The sequence below is a fragment of the Melozone crissalis genome, unplaced genomic scaffold (assembly GCF_028551555.1).
Source record: "Melozone crissalis strain CALT ecotype California unplaced genomic scaffold, PUWL_Pcris_2 ptg000005l_1, whole genome shotgun sequence".
Lineage (NCBI taxonomy): Eukaryota > Metazoa > Chordata > Aves > Passeriformes > Passerellidae > Melozone > Melozone crissalis.
The window spans coordinates 54470199-54493089 of NW_026535783.1; the positions used below are offsets into that span (position 1 = coordinate 54470199).

Consider the following 22891-nt stretch of genomic DNA (forward strand, 5'->3'; position numbering starts at 1 on the left):
AGGAAAATGGGTTTGTAAAGAGTGCTATTGTAAGAGGAATTGTTGCTTGCTTTTTTGCTTTACATCTGTCCTCAACATTCTGAATCTTTTTCCCCATTAAGGAAGCTCAGCAAATCTCAAGGGATTCTGTGACCACATACACCTTCACTCATTTTTAACATTGTGCTAATTAATCCACTTGATAGATAACTCAATCCTTCCATAAGCCTCTCATTAGTTGAGTACTGCAAATTGAGATCCACATTCCTTCTAAATCCTGTTTTTCTTTTGGGGTTTTTACTGCTTTCTCTGTACACTGATACCCAAGGATTACAGAAGACAGTGCAACAGTTCACCTGGTCTGTTGCAGCCTTATTCTACTTCCACTGAAAAGCATTATATGGACAGGTTCTTCAACGTATCATTAATTTTGTATTTTACATGGTAACAATCACTATGCCCAACACATTTCAGTGCTCAATTTGTTTATAGATCATGCTCACTGTTTTTCAAAAAAATACAAACCATTGTGCCTGTAGACATGAACATTTGCGGAGCACAGTATCACAATCAACAATTTGCTGATCACCTTTAACCACCAGATCCAAACTGATTTGGGAGCAAAGTTCTTTTTGTGGTGTAGTTTACCACAGAAGTTAGATTTATGTAATAGCTTTTAGCATTCACTTGACTGTTCTTTCCTCCCTGTTTTCCCAGATTTCAAACCCTTTTAAACTCGCTGCCAGTTTTTATCAAAAACAACATTATGCCCCCTCAACAACAACAACACCCCACCCCTCCAAAACAACAACAAAAAAATCAACAAGGAAAAAACAAAGAAACAAAAAACCCCTCCACCCACCCCCAAAAAAACCACACAACCCCCCCAAAAATTCCCAAAACAAAACACAAAAACAAACCCCCAAAGCAACAAACAAAAAGACCAAACAAAAGTTTAAACATACAAATAAATACAACAAACAAACCAAACAAAAAAAAAATCTCTGAAAGAATGTTTAAAAACATTTGGCAATAAGGTAAGAAAGAGGAATTTTAAATTCTTGTCTGAATTAAGCCAAAAGCAGAAAGCATTCATCATTCAGAACTCTACTTGGCAAAACCTCACTATCTAACCTTGTGGTATTCAATTACGATCCAAGACCAGCTGTGGCACATGCCCAAAAGACATACCAAAAAGGTCATACAGGGATTTCGGGTCAACAAACACAAATCTGGAGGCAATCAACCTCAGTTCTTGATCACATAACATGACTGAAATACAGAATTTCACCTCATTTCTGACTCCTTGGAGAGCAATGATTTTTTTTTTTTCCATAGCCTGTCACAGCAAGTGTGCACAAATGTCCTTCCTCTTGGATTAAGGACGGTAAGTATAATAGGGGTCCCCCTCACCATCTGGAGTTACACTCATCTCCTCCCCTACATAGCACAATCTTCTCCTATCACTAGGATCAGTGTAACTTGCAGAGCAAGAGAAAAAACAATTTTTTTATCTCCATCAGGAAAGATTTTTTTCACTCAAATACTGGCAATTCCATCTCTATAGAAAACTGGGCAAGTCAGATCCACTGTTAGCAGAATCCTTTACTGCAGTGGATCAGTACTGATAATCCTGTATGCTCCTGCTTCAGCCTTAATGCAGATGGGGGCTTGCTCTGCAGCTCATACGGTGGTCATACCTTAATTCAAAAACAAATGCTAAAGCTAGGCATGTCCATTATAGAAACTACCACTGCTATACAGAAGTGTCAGTATCTACTGATTTGTAGTATTCAGAGAGAGTTACACCTCTTCTTAAACAGAAAAATTTAAAATAAGCTTAAATTGAACCAAGAAAAAAAATTTTGGTTCAATTCAATAAAATGCACAGAGCAAGAAAATCACTAACACATGTGAGACCTCTAGAAGCTGTACAGGTGATGGTCCCAAAGGAGTCTGCAGCTAGATCTCTCAGTTTGTAGAAAATGTGAGGGGAAAAATCTCTCTCCAAAAAACAGGGACACAAAAAAGCTCTCTTGGAGCAAAATACATTAAACCACAGCCTGCTGTGCACTTACTCCACTCTGCATCTTTCCAAGTATAGAGAACACACAGGCAAACATATAGTTTCAGTTTGCATGAATACAAATTACCTACTTTCTTCCCTCACCTAGTCTGTTTATCCTGGTCTAACTTCTGGGCAAGCAGCTCCACCACAAAAAGAGAAGCTATTGTTTTGTTCTTCCCCTCAGGCCCCTGCTACAACTGTCTTTCAAGCCCATATGGATGTAACACAGTAAAATACATTTAAAAATATATGCCACAAATATCCCAAAGAATATGAAAGATCCGTTTGCAAAACGTGAAATTTTGAACTGAAAACTTAAAGTATAAGTCACAGCCTATATTCTTAGATAATTATGCATTTACATATTTATGTATTTTACTTTAATGCTGCATACCTTCTGAATGCAAATGAGTGCTTTTCATTATTTGAAGTAAGCAGTGTATTAGAACCCAAACAATTCAACGCACAGTACTGACCCACCTACGCTTACTTTTTGAACATTCATTCCCATTTTCATACTCTTTCCTTGCTGCAGCTGGTTTCAGATCCAGCAGCATCTCAGGCTTACATGAGATGCAAGTCTCAGCTGTAGGACAGCAGTAACACCTTTCCATTACAGTTTTGGGATTTGTGGATTTGGATTTTTATTGCTTTCATACACACGTCCTAGCACAGCTAAGACAGTGCAGCAAACATTTAAGAGTCTTCCAAGCATTCCTCCTCAAACCATTTGTAAGATCTTCAGTTTTTAGAGTAAGGTCTCTCTAGGCCTTTTCTAGCCGTGTCTCTTACGTAATGTAAATGAGAAGGAATATGAGTAGCAAGACAGGTTTCTCAATACCTGCTCTGTGGAAAAAAAGGATAGCCAGTAATTCTTGAGTAATTCAGCCAGGCTTCTTAAAGACGTGCCTGACACACTAATTTACCTAAACTAAAACATGCCAGGGCAGGGTAAAATTGCAATATGTGGAACACTAGCAGAGCTGTTGACAATAGTTGTGGTGATAATGCTGGTTTGGACAATTTCCAAGGTTACATGTTTTTCAATCATGTTTAATTCATGGATGGAATGATGTCAAGTACTCAGAGAAGCACAAAACGTAACCATAGGAAGCTGTTTTGCTTTTCCCTGCCCTGTCCTCTATTACCCTAGACTGCAAAATCAGTGCTGCATATCCAGTCACTTTTTGCTGTTACATGACAACTGTCACTCAAAGCATACCCTGTTACAAAAATAAAGATACAAGTTTCTCCTTTGCTGAACTGGCAAGGTGCATAGTGACAGTGGTGACACCACCAGTGGCTCCAGTAAGTTCTGGGCGGACTAAACACTAGGTTTGAGCTGGACAGGAGGTTCCTAGGGTCAGGGAAAACTGAGTAACAGCTGAGACGCCTTTCAGGATTGCCAGGAAACAGCCAAGTCCCAGCAGTTCTTGCAAATGAAAGAGAGCAGTTCTGGAGTGGAGAAAGGAGTAGCTAGGGGCAAGCAATCATGAGAGACTTAAATGGGTCCAGTGAGTGTGAGGAACAGGACATGTGGCTTTAGAAGGAAGTGGCACAGGGGTCTCCATGGCAGTCCACAAGGAATTGCACAGAGGAGGAGCCACTTCATCCTATGGAGTCATCAACATGCACCTTTTTTGGCAACAAAATTGGTGTCTACCCATTGCAACTGCTGTACTGAGCATGAAACCCAAACAGAGAGGCCACAGCTTCTACACTTGAACAGACCTCCTGAAGTCTCAGAGAGCCATCCAAGCCCTCAGCTGCAGGGAATGCCAGAATGTGGAAGCCCTGCTAGAACCCAAAGGCAGAGTCGAGTGCCATGGGTGCAAGTGTGCCCAGACAGACAAGCTTCACTGCATAAAGCACTCACTAGCCAGGGTACCATCTTGGAATCTGAGCAGGCCATTGATGCTAGCAAGGTGATGACCCTCCCTTAAATCCTTAGAAGCTGAAGGTAAGTTAACATCCAACCCAAGCAAGTAGGATCAGCTAATTCACAAGGCAAGGGAGAACAGACTCTTGTCTCAACTCAGAGCAGGAGAAAGAATGTTTCCTGTGCTACCAATCCACCCCTAGAAACAGATATGATGTTCTGGAGTTAGAAGAAGAATCTAGGACAGGTCGTTAAGATCCAGAAGAAGATAATTCTACTAAATTTTTATGGTCATGTTCAGGGCGACCTAATTACAGCATTCCAGTCCCTGAAGACAAGAAAGGTGGAGAGGGATCTTTTACAAGAGCAAGTAGTGACAGGACATGGGATGGATGGGACTACATTTAGATTTGATGATAGGAAGAAAGTCTTTACTGTGAGGTTGGAGAAAACTGGCTGCCCAGAGAAGCTGTGGATGCTTCCTCCCCTGGAAGTATTCACGGTTGGGTTGGATGGGACTCTGAGCAACCTGGTCTAGCAAAAAATGTCCCTGCCTCTTTCAAGGGAGTTGAAATGAGATGATCTCTGAAGTCCCTTCCAACACAAATCACTCTAGTCTACAATGCTATTCTATGCTGTCTTTACATGTAAATCCATATCTACAAACCCTATAATTACTTTTACAATACCTTTTCTTGTGTTACAAACATTTCTTTTGAGTCCAAGAAGACATTTTAATGAACTTATTTCAGAATTTCAGATACATACACTCAAATTTCACATTCAAAACCTTATCTGCATTGAAATTTCATTCAATTCACATCCTCTCTTACACACAGAAATAATTTTACTGTGAATAGACAGATTCTTTTCAGTACCTTCAATATGACAATATATTTAAGAAAGTACTACAAACACTTGAAAAAAGACTTTAAATAGAAGGGTTGCCTACATTTAGTGCACATTAATAGGATCTACACAGTGATACACTATCACAGAGCTATACACTCAGAACTCTGCAGGAAACCAATGATCTTCTATTTCACTACCATGAATAACTTAAAAAACCTGGTCCTGTCCTCCTCTCTGTCAGTATAAGCAGAGAAATAGCAAATTTACAGCAAGTTATTTTGTATTCAGGATCTTCCTGTCTTACTTCTTCAGCAGAAAATGAAACTTGGATCTATCTCCCTCTATTACTATGAACAATTCTCAATCCCTTGGAAAAGCCAAATTCTTAAACGTACCAGATGGGCAACGCAAAACCTGGTAATTTCTTGATTTCTCATTCTCCAATTCCACAACTTCTGGCACAGAGCATATCAAAGACAGTTTGCCAAATCAACAGATTACTTTAGAACATTGAAGAAAACATATTTGATCTAAATTTGTATCTGTTAACAAAATTCTTTAAAATTACTGGAATAACTTTATAGGCAGATATGCCTGGAGGCAGGGGGAGTGAGGGGAGGGGAGTGTTTTCTTAGGTTTAGGTTGTCTATTTTTCCATGAAGATTCCTTGTAATACAGATTAACAAATTGACATGAGTAAATTTGTTGTAACATCACTGTGAAAGAAATATCTAAGAGACTACTGAAGGGACGATTATTTCCAAAGCCCCAGGTTACTCTTGGTCTTGCTAGTAATTTTCTCATCTTGCTGTTTAATCCTTCAAAGGCCCGAATAATATGGAATTTAAGAAATCAATCTTTTTCTTTCACCATCTGCATGTAGGGAAAAGTAGATCATCTCACTATTTCCCACTAGACTAACCCACAGACACAGGCAATTTCAAGTGCATTTCCCAAGCTTCCAGGAAAGCCTGATTTTCCTGGCAGTCACCTCATCCTATGTTTCAGCCTTTCAAACCACTTGATTTGAGTAACCTGTAAAGCTGATTCTTCTGTATGTACATTTAGATACGCCATCAGACATTGCATATAAATTCCTTCCCCTTCTTCAAAGAAGAGTAAAAAATATTTCCTTGACAGCCTTCCACATTGCCCTAGATGCATGCTAAGGCTGACATGCCAGAGTCACAAGGAAATTATTGTTCCCTAAAATTTAACCCCAAAAGACACCAATTTGGGGGTGAAGAGTGGAGTTGTGGAGTTTTTTGGAAGTTGGAGGTTTTTATTTCTGTACAGCTGTCAATACATAAATAAATTTGCCATACAGGATTAAAAATGTTTTGATTTCCTTTAGCCTCATAAATAAAACATTCATTAAAATTAATTTTTCTACACTGGCCTCACATTCTGTATGCTGCAACTTCTCTTTAAGATGTAACCTGTCAGGTGGGGTGGGAAAAAAGGCATCTCTCAATGCTTTGTATCGTGCAGGATGTAATTTCTGATATAGAAATGCAGAAATGCAGTTTATTTATTGAACCATTTATTCAAGTATGATTTCGTCCTTGTGACTAGGCCATCACAAGGCTTCAGGTTGAAATTTCAAAGCTGAGGTGTATCTGGAAAGAAGCAACAAAATACTTCTGATATTAAGGGTTCACAGTAGCGTTGGGAATCAAGTTAAAATGCCACAAAAGAATAGCAGACATCCTCATTACCAAAAGACTACAGAATTTATTGACTATTACCAATAATTAAAGCAGAGTTAAGACTAACTCTAGTCTATGTTGCTGCACATATAGCAGCAATTTGGTCTTTCTGGGCTACACTCACGCCACAACTACTTCAGCAGCCCAGGATAATACATTCCAGACCACACTCTTGTACAAAGACTTCTCTATGTTCCTCGACTCACAACCCTTAAAGGCTTGCATTCTAACTCAGCACATCTCAAAACATACATCACTTCCAACAGAAGATAAACTGACAGAAGAGAAGTAGTCAAATGAAAATCTGTAAATCAAAAAAACACCCTGTCTGCCTCAAGGAGACCCAATAAGAGAAGGAGCTGCAAGCTGAGAGCATACAGGGAAACATGCATGTCTCCTGGCTTCCTGTATTTTACTAAATTTTCCCTGTGCTTCTACTTTTGGTCACTGCTGGGGGATGCTAGCTTAGATGAATCCTTGTTCAGATAAAATGTTATTAAATATTCTTAAGTATCAGCATTTGCACATCTGCTGTGTCTCTGCTACAGAGTTTTATATATTGCGCCCATGAAACCAAACACATTTAAGCCAGAAATGGAAAGCGCAAGAGTTTTCCCATGCTATTAAAGCATTGCTATCTTGGACTAAAACCTTTCATGTAATCAATCTGCTAACTTGAAAAATTTCTGTGATTTTGACCCTTCATCTAAACATCAAATATTAAGCACACACATATATATGCATATAATTCTACTTGGACAACTGGATGGTCTCCCATATGACTGGTCTCACTCTGTAAGCCAGACTGCAATTCATTAAGTAACTTGGAAACATTTTAAATTTGAAGCTTAGTTTTTCAGTTTCCTATCAGCTCTTTAGAAAATTAAATACTGTGGTAAATACATTTGATTATGTCTATGCCAGAAAAAGCTCAAATATTTTATGTGAAAGTCCTATCATATGTCATGTATATTGGGTATTTGAGAACTAAAGTCTAACTATCCTTCTAAAAATACAACCTTTAAAAATAAATGCATATTTGATGTCAAGGCATCTGCACTTCATGATTTAGCCCAATCCATCTCAGAAGGAAACAACAGTACATCAATACTTCAAGAAAAATAGAGGAACTATCACCATTCACTTGCCACAACCACATGAATCTGAAAACCACTGAATTATTTTAGAATTCAGCATCTCTCATGATCCTGCACTTTTTGGGCCTACTCCACTAGTTTTTTTCATAAACTAAGGGAAAGCAATTATTTCCACAGAAGTCCACTGCTTCCACATTCTATTATTTTGAGGTATAACAGAAAAAGGAAGAATTGCAGATTTTGATAAATTTTGCTATTCTTAGAAAAGTAATAAATTACCTCCTCCTATTTGGCTCTATTATAGACACCAATCAGAACAATGAGAAAGTGAGCAGTAAATTCGTACAAAAAGAAAAACACAGGGGAGGAGAGTAGGCTTGCAGTTGTCAAGACAAAAATTTTCCATGGTTGAAACAGTGGAGAGCTGAAGAGAAAGGGAATGGCACTTATGCCAACAAATGAGGTCTCAAATAATACCAAATTTATTACAGAATAAAGACCACTATTTCTTACTTCACCCAGCAGGAACAAACAGGGACTCTGATTTGGTTCTTTTAATTTTACAGAGGTTTTAGAACTACGGAAGACAAGATGACCCCAGCAAACAAGCTTGTGACCTCAGAACTATTTTTTATGTGCAACACTAGTCAGAGAAGCTATCCAAATTGTGATAAGTCTGACACCAGGCACATGATAATAGTTTAAATAAGCTTGTACTCCCATTGTACAGTGCACTGCCATTTCTCTGAAGGATGTTAAAAAAAACTCCAAACTCTAGAAAACAGAGATTGATAGTTTACTGGGACAGTGTATCTCATGCCTTAGAGGAACAAGTGTTCTTTCAGTACTGAACTCTGTAAGCTTAGTTCAGGGCCATGACATTTTAGACAGACAAGTAGGTCCCTGGCTTCAGCTGCCTATTTATGTACATGAGCTATGGAATTTGCCAACAGCAGCACTCAAATTCCCTTTTGCTCTTTTAAGTCTTCTGCATTGAGAACTTGTGTTGCAAACAGTTAATACTTTCAACTGTTCAGTGCAGGACAAAAAGATTATTCTTTCTCTTTTCTGTGCTACTGTGACAGTTTTAAGGCTAGCATTCTTTAAGAAAGACTATCAATCCACTTGTACCAGGAACAGATCAGTAACAACCAGGTCAATTTATTGCACTAAATGCTGTGTTCATTAAGCAGAGATAATAGAGTAAGAGCGTAAGTACAGAGTGGGCTAAAACAAATGACTGAGGAAAATACCAACACCTCAACAACTGGAATGCTTTCTTAATAAAGCAGAACTTCGTGGAGTCACAATTACTTAGCAGCCCACATAAAACAATAAATTTAATGACAAAATCTTTGGAATATTTATGTAATTCTTATATTCAAGTATTATTTCAATGAGGTATCCTCTTACTTAACTCTAAATTAGTAAGACAAAACTATTCTATTCTCCTCAATTAGCATGACTTAACTTCCCTCTCAAGTAAGTCACACAAGTAAGTTTGATGACAATATTATTTCAATTTCCTCACACATCTGCCAACTTACCAAAGCACCATCATCAGTAAAACCCCATGAATACAATACTTGGCTGACAAAATTTCATAACTTATAGAAGTCTGACTCTCACAGAATGATAGATTTTTAACAAGTCAGGCAAGTGAACCAAGTCATGTCTATGGACACATAAGTACACTCCTCCATGCAACAGAAGTTACCATCCCCAAAGCAGGACAGCAAAGCCAAGTCCTACTATACTACAATATTCCAAGAGCTTATTAAAATAAACCAATACAAATTTTCATATTAAATAAATAATAATAATAAAATCCAGCAAAATTTAAAAACTCTCTTCAGTATAGTGACAGATGACAAAAGTTACTAAAACTAACATTTGAGCTTATATATTTTGAGAGAATATAAAATGCCAGATAGCGTTGTCTACAAACCAATCAATGTAAGAGATACAATAAAATATCACAACCAGATCATAAAAGAGCATCTTTTTACTGTAAGCAGGGATTTAGGGTAGTAATTTTAAAATTATTAGCTGTGCAGCTTCTAGAAATTATAGTTTCGTCATTGTCTTTGTACAGTCAATGGCGATTTGCCTTTTAGTTACCTCAATACAATAAGCAAAGTGACTTACCATTCTTGCTGACATCCAGTTCCCTGAGATTAATGAGATTTGCAATGGATGCTGGCAATGTGGTTAGATCATTGTCTGGCAAACTCAGCTTGTGTAGGGACTGACAGTTAAAAAGTTGCTATTGAAACAAAGGAAAAAGTGAATGTGATTTTCTCTCAGTTTTCTCTATACAGCTTTTGTTTTTAACCCCTTGAAACTTCTGACCTCATGGCCTGAAGACCAAGCTATTTAGAGTTTTTGTCTATCAAAAATTTTTAAATAGTTTCATTGAAAATTTACTCATTACAACACATCAGAAAGCAAAAAACTGTAGATAGGTACAAGGCAGCAGTTATGCTTAATCCTTCCTACAAATGCCTTCCAGGATCTCAAAAACTGTAACCTGTAGTTACATATAGACCTGTAAAACATTGCAAAACATTTTCTATCATAGACTTGCCATGTGACAACCCAGATGTAAATAGAGTTTATTCAAGAAGAAAAAAATTGACAGACATCTTTTGAAGTAAAATCGTTCTGGAACACAGAATTTCAGTAAGTATTCACCTCCTCTAAAAGTATAAATTTCATTTTGTTATGTCTCCCAATATTTTTCCTGTTCGTGCTTCCTACCTTAAGTACAAAAAAACAAAAAAAAAGTTTTAAAAAAACCTGAAAACTAGTGAAAAATATTGAACCAGTGAAAAAATTGAAACTAGTCAAAGTTCAAGCTAGGAATACAGAAAACTGTCTAATCCCTTCTGTATACATGCATTACCATCTTTAACAAATAGCTCAGAGCCAGATCTCTTCTTAAATGCAGGGTACCTAGAGATTCTTCCTCAAAAGTTTAACAAATTGACAAAGCAGGGAAAATAATCTTTAGAAGAAGAAAAAAGAAAAAAACTCAGAAGATATGCAGAAAACTTACACATAACATAAAATAAATATCTCTGAGTAAGTAATTGAGAAGTTTAATCTGAAAAATTTACGATGAGTATTTCTTTCATTACAGCTTTGGATAAGATCATTCATAGACTTAGTGAATTTCTCTTTTGGAATTCTGAGAAAATATAATAAAATACCAGGAAGGGTTCATTGACTAAAAAAATTTATCCCAATCACTATCGTAGCACAAGCTCAGTTTGACCAAAATTTTTGTGTCTCTCTCAACTACAAGGCCACTATTTGAACCAGAGACTGAAAGTGCCCCATTCCTGTAAAATTTGTACATACTGCCCCAGAACAAAAGCAGACATGAATTAGCACAATGGACAGTTAAAGGAATGAGCTTTAAGCTGTCTACTGCTGTTTTCAACTCTCCAGAAATATGCCTGTTAGAATTTATTTATCATTCATTAAGGCTTTGAAGAGTTTCAAGTCACTTAGGATATGGTGATGAGCTCAGGTGTTTTGGAGCCATTCCCTTATTTCAAGAATATATACTTAGACTCTTTCCCTGGAAAGCAATAATCTAAACTCTTGGAATCGTTAGAAATTTCTGTGATAACTCAGATCAAGGCATACGCAGCAGGAATTGCAAGATCCCCTAAAGGAAAATGGAAGGGGAAGGGAGGATGATGTTGACTTTGCAGTTACTCCTTTTGTTGCTCTTTTTCAGTGTTTACATAATTACTAGTAGTAAATGCAGGAAGCCACATAATTAAAGGCTATTTTACTAAAGAATTCTTATTTCTTCCAAACATCAGAGTGAGAGAAAAGTAAAACTGTTACAGTTTGAGCTTTTCAGATCAAATGCACACTGTAGCTCCAGGAGTAAAAAAGCGTACTTTTCCAGATGTGATTTAGCATATAGGATGAAGGAGGGTGAAACAATCTCAAGTGTTAAGTCAATTTTGAAGCTAAGACTACGTACCAATATTTCATGTAAAGTCAATTCCTTCCCTACCACAACCTTTCTCCCCTCCAGGTTGCACATACTGTTGCTCATGCTGTGTTGCTCATAATTTGCTCATACAGCTAAATTAAGGAGCTACACTGTAAGAACTGACTTTTGAAATAAGCTGGAATCCTGAAAAGATTCAAAGCAATTAAAAAAATCCAACAGCCACACCGATGGGTCATAAGGCTGACAAGCAGCCTCAAAACAGTTGTGTTGTGGCATACAAAGGTGAGAGCACAAAACAGTACTGGGGCAAGGAGAAAAGGCGAGAGTGGGAATGTCTTAACAGGGTTTCTGAAAACTAGAGAGGGCCTGATAAGTATCACACCCTTCATATTTGAAATATCTTAATAAAAAGCCTTTTTCAGAGTTGGAAGACTAAATAAAATGGAAAAGGAACACACAGCTTGAAACTCTGGGTCATATTGGCTAGGATAATTTCGAATATTACAGGCTTTCCCCCTATAGTTCTGCTTGGAAGTTTAATAATAAAAATTTTGGTCAAATGAATAAAAATCACTTTGACTACATCTTCACCACCTCTAATCTCTCTACTTGTGTCCTTTGCCATATTTGAATTTATATGTGGGGGTGTTTTCTTCTGAAAATTGAAAGGGTAGCAAAAAATAATTACCAAAATTACTTAAAAGCTGGGAAAAAATCTTTAGTTTCTCAGAAATATGCCTTTAAGTATGATTTATCCTAACATAAAAACACATTAACTTGAAGAAAGTGTAGGCTATTACATGTCCCTGCAGTTAAGAAAATAAAATCAAAACCCAAAAAGGAACAAAAGACAAATGTTCAAGCAATCTTTCTATTCACAATCTTTCAACTCACATTAAACTGTAGACTAGACCAAGGCAAGTGGTAGCCTACCTACTTCCCAGTGCACAGAAACAGATTTATTAGCCAGTCTTTTCTGCTTTGTAACTCTCTTGAGCCAGATCTGTTGCTTGAGCAATTTCATTCCAATTCATGCAATAAAGTACTCCAGCTGGAATGCACAAACTTTCAGTCTACCAAGGCTGCTTCATGGCAAGCTATGGACCAAAAGCTGAAGCTGGACACTATTAGCTTCTGCAATGCTGGTAAAGTAAAGACATAAGTGTACCTAAAAGCAAAATCATCCAACATACCTTTGGAAGCTCTTCAATCTGATTAGCATCTAAATACAGTTCTTCCAAGGTCTTTTCAAAAGTAAAAATCTCCTTAGGCACCTGTTCCAGGCTGCAGTGAGAATAATCAAGTGTAGTCACAGTTTCCTCCTCTCCACGCAGACAGCGGCATGGCACCAGCCGCAAAAACAAATTCCGCTTCGTTGTCATTTTCAGGCACTGTAAAAGGGAAATTGGTCAATTTAAAAACCAAGACAACCTCAGAAATACTCACGTGCAGTTTCTCAAACTTCCACTGACCGCTAAATACTGAAAAGAAGTAGCATATATATGTTCCTGCATATTTATTTCTATACACGAGACACAGTGAGAAGCACAGACATTTTCTTTTAAATACAACAGAACTCTAATGACATTAAATGGGGTTAACACACCTGCATATACCAGAATATTAAGCCAAAGTTTAACCTTGTCACCAACTAACACAATCCTACACTGCAGAGAATCAGAGAACTTTGAAATGGGCATTTCTGAACTGTCAATTGTGCCTTTTTAATACAGCTTATCCCACCTCTGCAAAGATTAGTGGAATATTTTTGTTTAGCACAATAAAATTCACCCTCTGCAGAGAATTAAAGTGTAGCTACAGGAAATCTAATCAGGTTTTTTTTCTTCTGTACATGTAAATTCACGTACCTTAATTTCAAATCCCTCATTTAATGACAGAATACAATAAAAAATCCAGTTTCTACCAACTGTTCTGTCTGCAGTTTAAATGGACAGATTTTCAAGATAACAACACGACCTCTTCTTGCAACTTCACTCCCTTCGGAAAACTTCAACACATCTTGCTGTGCACACTGGAACACGGAAACTACATGGGAATGTACCTTTCTTCTTTTGGGAATGTACCTTTCTTCCTTTAAACTCACTGCTACAACAGTTCCCTCTATTCTCCATGACTACAATAATGTAGTCATGGAGAATAGAGGGAACTATTATCCTAGGTACATTATCCCTATTCATCCTGAGAAGGCAAACCTAAATGGTGCTGACTCGCTAATCACTTACAGCATACACCAGCAATGTTCCTGCCTCTTTTCTCCTCAGCAACAGCACACATTTAGGTCTCTTTCTCTAATAAGCAATGGATTCTCACAAAATCTTCAGAATGTCACCTCAGGTTTTAAGTTTGGCTGAAATTAGATGACAGACTTAATTTTTCAAGAAGGACCAACATATGCAGACGAACAACATGATCATGTCAGCTTCATTTCCTCAGGAAATTAGCCTAAAAATACATACTTCTCCAAAACAGCACTGAGTATTTATTTTCTCAATCAAACTGCCAACACTCCAAATGAAAATATGCCTTTTTTATCTCCTTTTTTTTTGAACTGCTGAAATAATATTTCAACTTCTGGACTAGTGACAGGAAAGTTTCTCCTCCAAATGCCAAAAAAGTCTTTCAGACACATTTAGCAGACTGCAGTTCAGCTTTCAGGCAGTATGTTAGTAATCCAGGGAGAACATAAAATACCATGCCCATGGCACTATGTAAAGTCACAAGCAAGACCCATTTTCTAACTAAGACACAGAAACAAGTAATGCACTTGGATTTTCCTCTATGTGCAGCTTAGCTTTCCAAATACTTCACAGTATGTATAATTCATATGGCAACAGATCAAGGGACTGCTATATTTTAGTGTTTTCATTAACCAGTAGTAGAATTTATCACACAGGCTGTGAACAGTCAGATTCTACATACATCCATTTAAAAAAATGGAAGAAAACTTTTCATTAGAATAATGGAATGTCAAAACCTCCTTTATAAACAATGCTTCCACGTTGCTAGAATTTTGTTACAATGTTGATTATTAGAACACAGCATTTCATATAAAACTGCAGTCACATTTAAACAAAAATTGATCTAATAATTTTTTAAAAAATATTTAACCGTATTGCAATACAAAGACATTGGAGATTGCAAATTTCACACTGGGGATCTTCACAAAATGGAAAAGTCAGCAAAACAGATAGCATAACCTCCTCCTGCCTCTTTCACAGGAACAGACTCAAGAATGACATCCTCTAGCCACCCACAGACACATGCCAAGGATGCTATGGAAGCTGATGTGCTCACTAGATCAAAGTTATCCATGCCTTCTCCAAGCCTCTGATGCTGCACATGAAAACACAAGTTGAATTCCCTGGCCAACATCTAAAAACAAAAAGCCTTTGACAAAAAAGAAATTTTGTCTCACTTTGCTAGTAGTTCAGAGAACGGCAAAGCTGTGGAAAAACACAATACTTCCAAAAGAAGCATCAACAGCAGTCTCTTTAAACAGGAGTATAAACAGAAGAACATATGTCACGGAAACAAGCATTGGAAGCAGATATTGTACATGTGAATTGATTACCAGAAGTCTGGCAGGGAACGGCACACCTATATCCCACCAGCTGCAGCCGTCAATAAATTCACTTTGTCCAGCCATTTCAACTTCTGAGAACTATATTTTGAAAGCAGAATATTAAGAAGTTTACTACATGCTTCATATGAATAACAAAAAAAGACACTACTCGCCATTCAAATCCCTTAAAAACACATTCATTACACTGTCCCCTCTTCTTCAGTGACTGCTCTCTTCACATGGAATCCTACTTGTCTCTACCAAAACTCATAAAGCCAAACAATGCAAAACCCACACACAACTAGTTTTCCTTACTTATTCCTTTATTTTGTAAGAGATTTTGGAAGGCGTGGGGGAAGAAAGATCTGGTAAAAAATCACATGCATCCACAGCACCATAAACAGATTAGTAAACAAATGCCTGGACAATATCTCCTTCAGTTACCATGTCTCTTTAAGTATCTAAACTCACAGCACATCTTAAGCCAAAACAGTCAAAACTCCTATATGAAATACCAAATAAACAACCAAAGCACTGTTTTGACCAACCTGGGTATATATTTTATATATATATATAACTGGTAACTCTTCAAAACCTAGAATGAACCAAGAAAGCTTCATTTAAGTGAAGGCAGGAAACTACAATGTGATTTATTTCAATATTTTATGTTTGTTCAAATTTTACTTATCTACACATACAGGAAGAACTGTTTAACACTCATGTTCTACAACAGAGATGGCTGCCAATACTAGGAAATGGGTGTGTCAGGATAGCGGCAGGAAGCATTCCCCACTGTCACTTCTCTACAATATATGTTTTATAAACCAACAGTCAGACATACACACTTCTTATCTGTCTCTGTCTACTCATCTTGTGGTCAGTTGCCCAAGCAGAAAAGTTGTAATGAATGAAAGGAATGAGAAAATACAGAAGAGAATCCACTGTTAGAACTATCAAAGACAGGAAAATGTAATTTCACACACATGTGCTTTTCTAATGTTGCTCAGATAGGAACTTCTCCATGTTTGGTTTGAGTAAATACACAGAATATAAAAAGGGACACAAAGGACAGTGATTTTTCCTGCCCATAAAACAGGCAAGTCTAGCAGGCAGAAAAATCTTGATTTCCTAATATACCACAATATCAGACTACCTAAAGCACCAAATCCAACAATGTAAAATTGTCTTGCAGACCTACAAGATTGTGATGGCTTATTTTACTCCACCACTTAACAACTCCAGTTCTTTATGAAGCACCTCGAAGGAGAAAAAAAAGGAAAAACCTGAAACACAAAAAAAACCCTCTTGTTCCCTAAATCATTAGAGGTTAGGTTAAACACAAGTTTACCTGAGGTTCAGTGTTCACAGCCAACAGAAAAATTATGACCCTTATATAGTTCTTGGATTGCTTTGCTCTTTTTTTTTCACTTCTTGAGGGAATAGGAAGGGAAAAACCACTCTGCACAGGGCTACAGGTGATCTGCTCCACCTTGGACAATGGTCTCCAGGGAAATCTCTGTTCTAGTGCCTGGTGCACCTTTGTCCCCTCCTTCACTGGCTCTGGTGTCTACAGGGTTATCTCACATATTCCCACTTTTCTTGCCTGGCTATTGTACAGTTGTTTTAATGCTTCCTTAAACATGTTATCACAGAGGTGCTACCAAGATTGCTGACTGACTTAGCTCTGGCCAGTAGTGGATCCATCTAGGAAACAGCTGGAATTAGTTCCACCCAGCATGGGGGCAGCTTCTGCATGTGGTGAAGTCACACCTGCAGACGCTCTGTAGGATCCCAGAAGATAAGGGGCTAATGTGTTTGTCTCAGACACCAATAGCAGGGTGGCTGTGCCGCCAACCAAGGACTTTAGGTAACAACAGCCAAGGACTGCTGGCAATAACATGCTGTGAGAAAGAACAAGATGTGACTGGACAAGGGGCCACACAGAGGTAGGACAGCACTCCTCTGGGACAAAGGTCTTTGGTCTACCACCTGCAGATAAGCACAGCTCAGCACAGCACAAACAGAGAAATGAGGTGGAGAAGCAGGCATGAACTCTATGGGGGGAACAAGACCACCAAAGACCCAAAGCCCTCTGACTCTTTTCCACAAGGACCTGGAAAAACAGACAGCACATGATAACTAATTAACATTCAAAATCCAAAACTTTTCTCCGGGTCAGGGAAAGCTTACCAATTAAAAAGGCACCCAAAACCAAGCCCAAGTGCATGGGTGTCTCCTGGACATCCTATTGGCTGGATCAATACTGGAGCCAGTACTGTCTGTCTCTCACTCCCTCTCTATCCATCTTTAATTTGTCTCTGTCTCCTTCTTTTCACCCTACCCCTTTATCCAAAATCTACTTCTATTCACATTAGGAGGCGTAGGACTAACATACCAGCTTGCACGCCATATTTAACTAACAAACAAAACTTCATAAGCTTTTGTGGATTCTCTAATTTTAGTTATTCCTTTTGAAAAGCATCTACAAATCTTGGGTTCTCCCTTCCCCTTTCAGGTGGGACATCATACACCAACTACTAAATCCTTGCCACCTACACCCAATACAAACTATAAACAGTAAAACTGAATAGAATTCAATCATGTAAATTACTGTAAAATGAAGCTGAAAAGAAAAGCATTGGTTCGAAGACAATGGAAGAAAACAAGATAAACAGCAAGCTTGAGTATACACTAAATTCTAATTCAGAAGAGACTAGCATCACTCAGTGAACCATCACTCTTCCCATTAACTCTGATGATTCCCTGCATACTGCCCTCATCTAAGTACCTGACAGTGCAACAGTATATGGAGACCCGCCAGAACCCCATGGGACATTTGCAATTTAACCTCAAGTAGAGCTTAGGATCACAGTAATTTTGTCCTCAGTCTATGTTAATTTATTTTGAAATTAGCCCCTTAGATTTCCTATCTGATGCTAACAGGATGGGATCACTCATGGTCAAGAAAGCACTGCTTCCCCGTCCCAGGCCTTGTAAAAGGATGTTATATCAGCAGCAATTGAAAATGAAACCAGGTATCAGATGTCTATACAGAAAGGCAAGTTAAACTAGGCACCCAAAATACACAGTGAAGTACTTTTTAGTCCACCTCACTGTCTACAAACTAGTGCAGAATTATGGAGCTGACCACATGTCAACACAGAAAAGGGAAACATTGATTTGAGGAGCACGTAACCTAACATGCTGCCTGACAGACACAGAAAGGTTTAACTGACCAACTGCCAGAAGTCCCAACATTTTCATGTCAAAACAAGGAATTATGAAAAAGCTTACAAGGGTTTTCCTCTGCCTAAAGCAACAACAAGCACCACAGAAGACACCAAAACACAGACTTTGCGGCTTCTCAATGAGAGATGCTATACTGTGAAAAGTAACAGCACAATTTAATTAATGTCTTCCAGTTAAAAACAGCACTAATTCTCATGAATTTGGGGAAACTTTAAACAACACAGCTGTTTCTAGAAGGAACAAAAAACACCCTACATTTTCACAGTAAACAGAGCACAGAATTATTCACTCTTTAAACCCAAAGTACTTGGCACCTCTTACTCATCAGGAAATCATGGGGATGGGAGGGGAAAAGTGTGTAGGGGTGGCATTAAGGCTTGGTACAGACTTCCCCTAAGATCAACCCAGTCCTCTTGGGCAGGAAAGGTGAAGTCTTAAAATAACAAACTGCAACCACTATTTTGCACACCCAAGCTTCAAAGTGTGTTTCTCTTCAATCCTTTTGCGTGTCATCTTTGGGAAACAAAAGGATAGCTCAGACCTGATGGCCACTGAAAAGGACCTGAAACATGCAAAGACAGCGTGCATTGTGAAGAAGCTTTCCCCTTTTAACGATCACTGGCATTCTCTGGTTCAGGGGTGAAGCCTTATTTGGTGACAATGCCAGCTTCAGGTATTTTCACTCCTTCATCCCTTTTCATCCCAGCTATTTCTTTGTCTCTCCTAGAAAAAAAAAAAAGAATCCCCAAACTGCTCTGGTTATGTCATACATTTCACTGAATGAGACTGGCAAACATACCAGTACAAACAAATGAACCAAAGTACTGCTCTCTGGAGAAAGAACAAGTGGGTGGAAATAAAATGGACACCATTTTAATATGAAGCTATAATCTGAGGCTGCCCGGTTCTGGCATAAAAACAACGCTCAACTGCATCCATGGCTGTGTGTTCTCATGCAGGCAAGGAACATCAAAAAACACACTGTGCTTGCTCACAGACAGCATTCAGAGAAAAAGAAATAAAAGCCACTACCCTTGAAACAACAATAGTGAATGGTAACAACAGGAGGAAGAACATGTTAGTAAATACAGTGAATGGCCAATTGTTAAATAAAAACATATTAAGGATGCTTGTTAAATTTTTTTGAGAAAACTAGGGAACAGAGAACACAGAAATCAGTTTTCTTTTTGATGATCCAGCATATCAGAATGCAACCAAACCCAGCCATTCTCCACTCCTAACTTAATAAATACCAAGTTCAAAATTTTTCTTGGGGTTCTTGCAAGTTCTCAGTGCCTCTATACATTAAAATAACCAAAACAAACCACCCAAAACCATTCACCCATCTCCAAGGGCCAGGGCAGCAAGACAATATCAGTTAATTGGCAAGAAAAGCAATGTCAGATATGAATTCTGGAGAAATTTGCTTAAATTACCTCTTTTTTGCATTCTATAAATAAATTCTAAACAAATTTCAATTTACCATTTCTATTTTGCTTTGTTTTAAAATAGTCAGAAATCCTTTACACAATTAGAATGTGAAGCTTCTCATCAAAACATAGTATAAAATCTTACTTGTTACAGTTACAATGCTGTTACCTGTATCAGTAACATTTTCTTTATGCAACAATAGCATTTTCCTGTTTTACTGGAATAAAGAATATCTAAGTAAGTATGTGTTCTAGCAGATAGATACTTGTGACGGTGTTCACAGGGGTTTTCAGGTGAGGGAAGAGACGAGAATGTTGACTCCATGTTTCAGAAGGCTTGATTTATTATTTTATGATATATATATATTATATTGTAACTATACTCAAAAGAATAGAAGGAAAAGTTTCATCTCAGAAGGCTAGCTAAGCTAAGAATAGAATGGAATGAATAACAATGGTCTGTGTCTCAGACAGCGTCCAAGCTAACTGGGCTGTGGTTGGCCATTAATTGTAAACATCCAAGATGGGCCAATCACAGATGCACCTGTTGCATTCCACAGCAGCAGATAACCATTGTTTACATTTTGTTCCTGAAGCCTCTCAGCTTCTCAGGAAGAAAAATCTTAAGAAAGATTTTTAAAGAAAAGATGTCTGCGACAGATACTTTTTAGCTGAAAAGTTAATCTGAACTGCTTACACTAAAACAAACCTCATGAGTTAATTTTGACAAGTAAAATCCACCCTAAGCGCATCAAAAGAATTCTTTAGAATAATTATTTATATTTATTTTCTGCAATAAAGCAGTCAGCAGTACTTATCAGCCTTATCATGGCAAAAGCTTAACAATGACAAAACCAGAATGACTCTGTCAAAATAGAACAAAAGTATTATTTTTAAACTGAGAAGAAGAAAATCTCTGGCAAATAACCTATGTAATAAAATATTTTATTTCAAGTGCAGCCTCTAAATGAAATGCAGTAATACTCAATATCCTTATGAGCCCAGACCAAGACATCAGTAAATCAGATGTATATGGGAGTACAGATCTGTAATTCAATAACCCTAGTGTTTTTGGGGGAGAGACAACATGACTCAGCACACATGCAAGAAGTTCCTGCAGGTCATTGATGGTAACTTTTTGACCTAAGTGGTAGAAGAGCCAACAAGGAAAGGTGTGTTGTTGGACCTTGTAAAACAAGCCAAGAAGGACTGAGAACGTGAAAGTTGGGGGCCATCTTGTTGTAGCAACCATGAGATGGTGGAACTCAAGATCCTGTGTACAGGAGGTAAAACAGCAATCAGGACCAAAACCCTGAACATTCAGAGAGGTAACTTCAGCCTCTTCAAAGACCTGCTTAGCAGAATCTCATGGGTTAGGGCTCTAGAGAAGAAGGAGGTCCAAGAAAGCTGGTCAATATTCAAGCATCATTTATTTCCTCCACTCTCAAGACCAGTGCATTCCCATGAACCAGAAATTAAGCAAAGGGGGCATGAGCAGGGAGTTTCTGACAAATCTTGAATAGAAGAATGAAAGTTATGGAATGTGGAAAAAGGGACAGGCCACATGTTAGGATGACGGAAACATTGTCACAGAATGCAAGGAGGTGACAAGGAAGGCCAAAACCCACTTCCAGTTGAGTCTGTAAAAGAATATCCAGGACAACAAGCAAGGCTTCTACAAGCAGATCATCAGCAAAAAGAATACTAGGGAAACTGCTGAATCAGATAGTTGTCTCAGTGAAGGAAGACAAGAGAGAAGGCAGAATTACTGAATGCCTTCTTTCCTTCAGTGTTAACTGCTGAGGCCAGCCCTCAGGAATCCCAGACCTTGGGGGAAGGAGAGGAAGGCTGGAGAAAGGAGGACCTACCCCTGGTAATTGAGGCTTTAACTAGATAAGCTTAACATTCATAAATCCATGGGCCTTGATGGGATGTATACACAGGTGCTGAGGGAGCAAGTAGATGATGTTGCTAAGCCACTCTCCATCATCTTTGAGGTGCCCAATGATTAGACAAAGGACAAAATTAGTGTCGTCTTCAGAAATAGCATGAAGGACCCTGGAAACTACTGGCTAGTCAGCCTCACCTCCAGCCCTGGAAAGGTGATGGAACAGAACATTCTGGAGGTCAGCACCAAGCGTGCAGCAGAAAAGAAGGTCATCAGGAGCAGTCAGCAGGAATTTCCTCAGGGGGAAATCGTGCTTGACCAGTCTGACAGCCTCCTGTGATGGCATGGCAGGATGGCTAGGTGAGGGGAGAGCAGTGGTTGTTGTCTGCCTCCACTTCAGCACGGCTTTGGACACCATCTCCCATAACATCCTCACAGGTAAGCACAGGAAGCATGGTTTAGATGAATGGACAGTGGGGTGGACCAAGGACTGGCTGAATGGCAGAGCTCACAGGGTCAGGATCAGGGCAGCAGAATCCAGTTGGAGGCCTGTAGTCAGTGGTGTTCCCCAGGCATCAATACTGGGCCCAGTCTCACTCAGCTTGTTTATCACTGGCCTGGGTGAAGGGATCCAAGGTACCCTCAGCAGGTTTGCTGCTGATCCAAACTGGGGATGGTTGATGCACCTGAAGGCTCTGCTGCCTTTGGGCTGGGCCTGGCTGGGCTGGAGAGTTGGACAGGAAGAACCCAACGAGGTTCAACAAGGGCAAGTGCAGGGTCCTGCAGCTGGGGAGGAATAACCCCAAGGAGCAGCACAGGCTGGGGCTGCCCCACTGAAGAGCAGCTCTGCAGAGAAGGACCTGGGAGTCTTGGTGGACCACAAGGTGACAATGAGCCAGCAGTGTGTCCCTGTGGCCAGGAGGCCCAGTGGGATCCTGGGCTGCACTGGAAGAGCGTGGCCAGCAGGTCAAGGGAGCTGATCCTCCCCCTCCACTGGGCCCTGGTGAGGCCACATCTGGAGTGCTGTGTCCAGCTCTGGGCTCCTCAGTACCAGAGAGACAAGGAGCTCCTGGAGAGGGTCCATTGGAGGGGTACAAAGATGATGAGGGGTCTGGAGCATCTCTCTTAATGAGGAGAGACTGAGAGAGCTGGGCCTGTTTAGTCTAGAGAGGAGAAGACTG

At 38.9% G+C, this 22891-nt stretch overlaps 1 protein-coding gene across 3 annotated transcripts in view; it reads right to left on the minus strand.

Annotated features, from left to right (window-relative positions):
* Positions 1 to 22891, minus strand: part of ERBIN (erbb2 interacting protein) — a 120806-nt gene that overhangs the window by 53264 nt on the left and 44651 nt on the right. For all 3 annotated transcript variants that reach the window (XM_054290079.1, XM_054290078.1, XM_054290075.1), the window contains exons 4-5: positions 12754 to 12951; positions 9733 to 9850 (exon numbers count right to left, since the gene is read on the minus strand). In XM_054290079.1, coding sequence (XP_054146054.1) covers positions 9733 to 9850; positions 12754 to 12942 — 307 coding nt within the window. In that variant the 5' untranslated portion in view covers positions 12943 to 12951. The remainder of the gene's footprint in view (positions 1 to 9732; positions 9851 to 12753; positions 12952 to 22891) is intronic.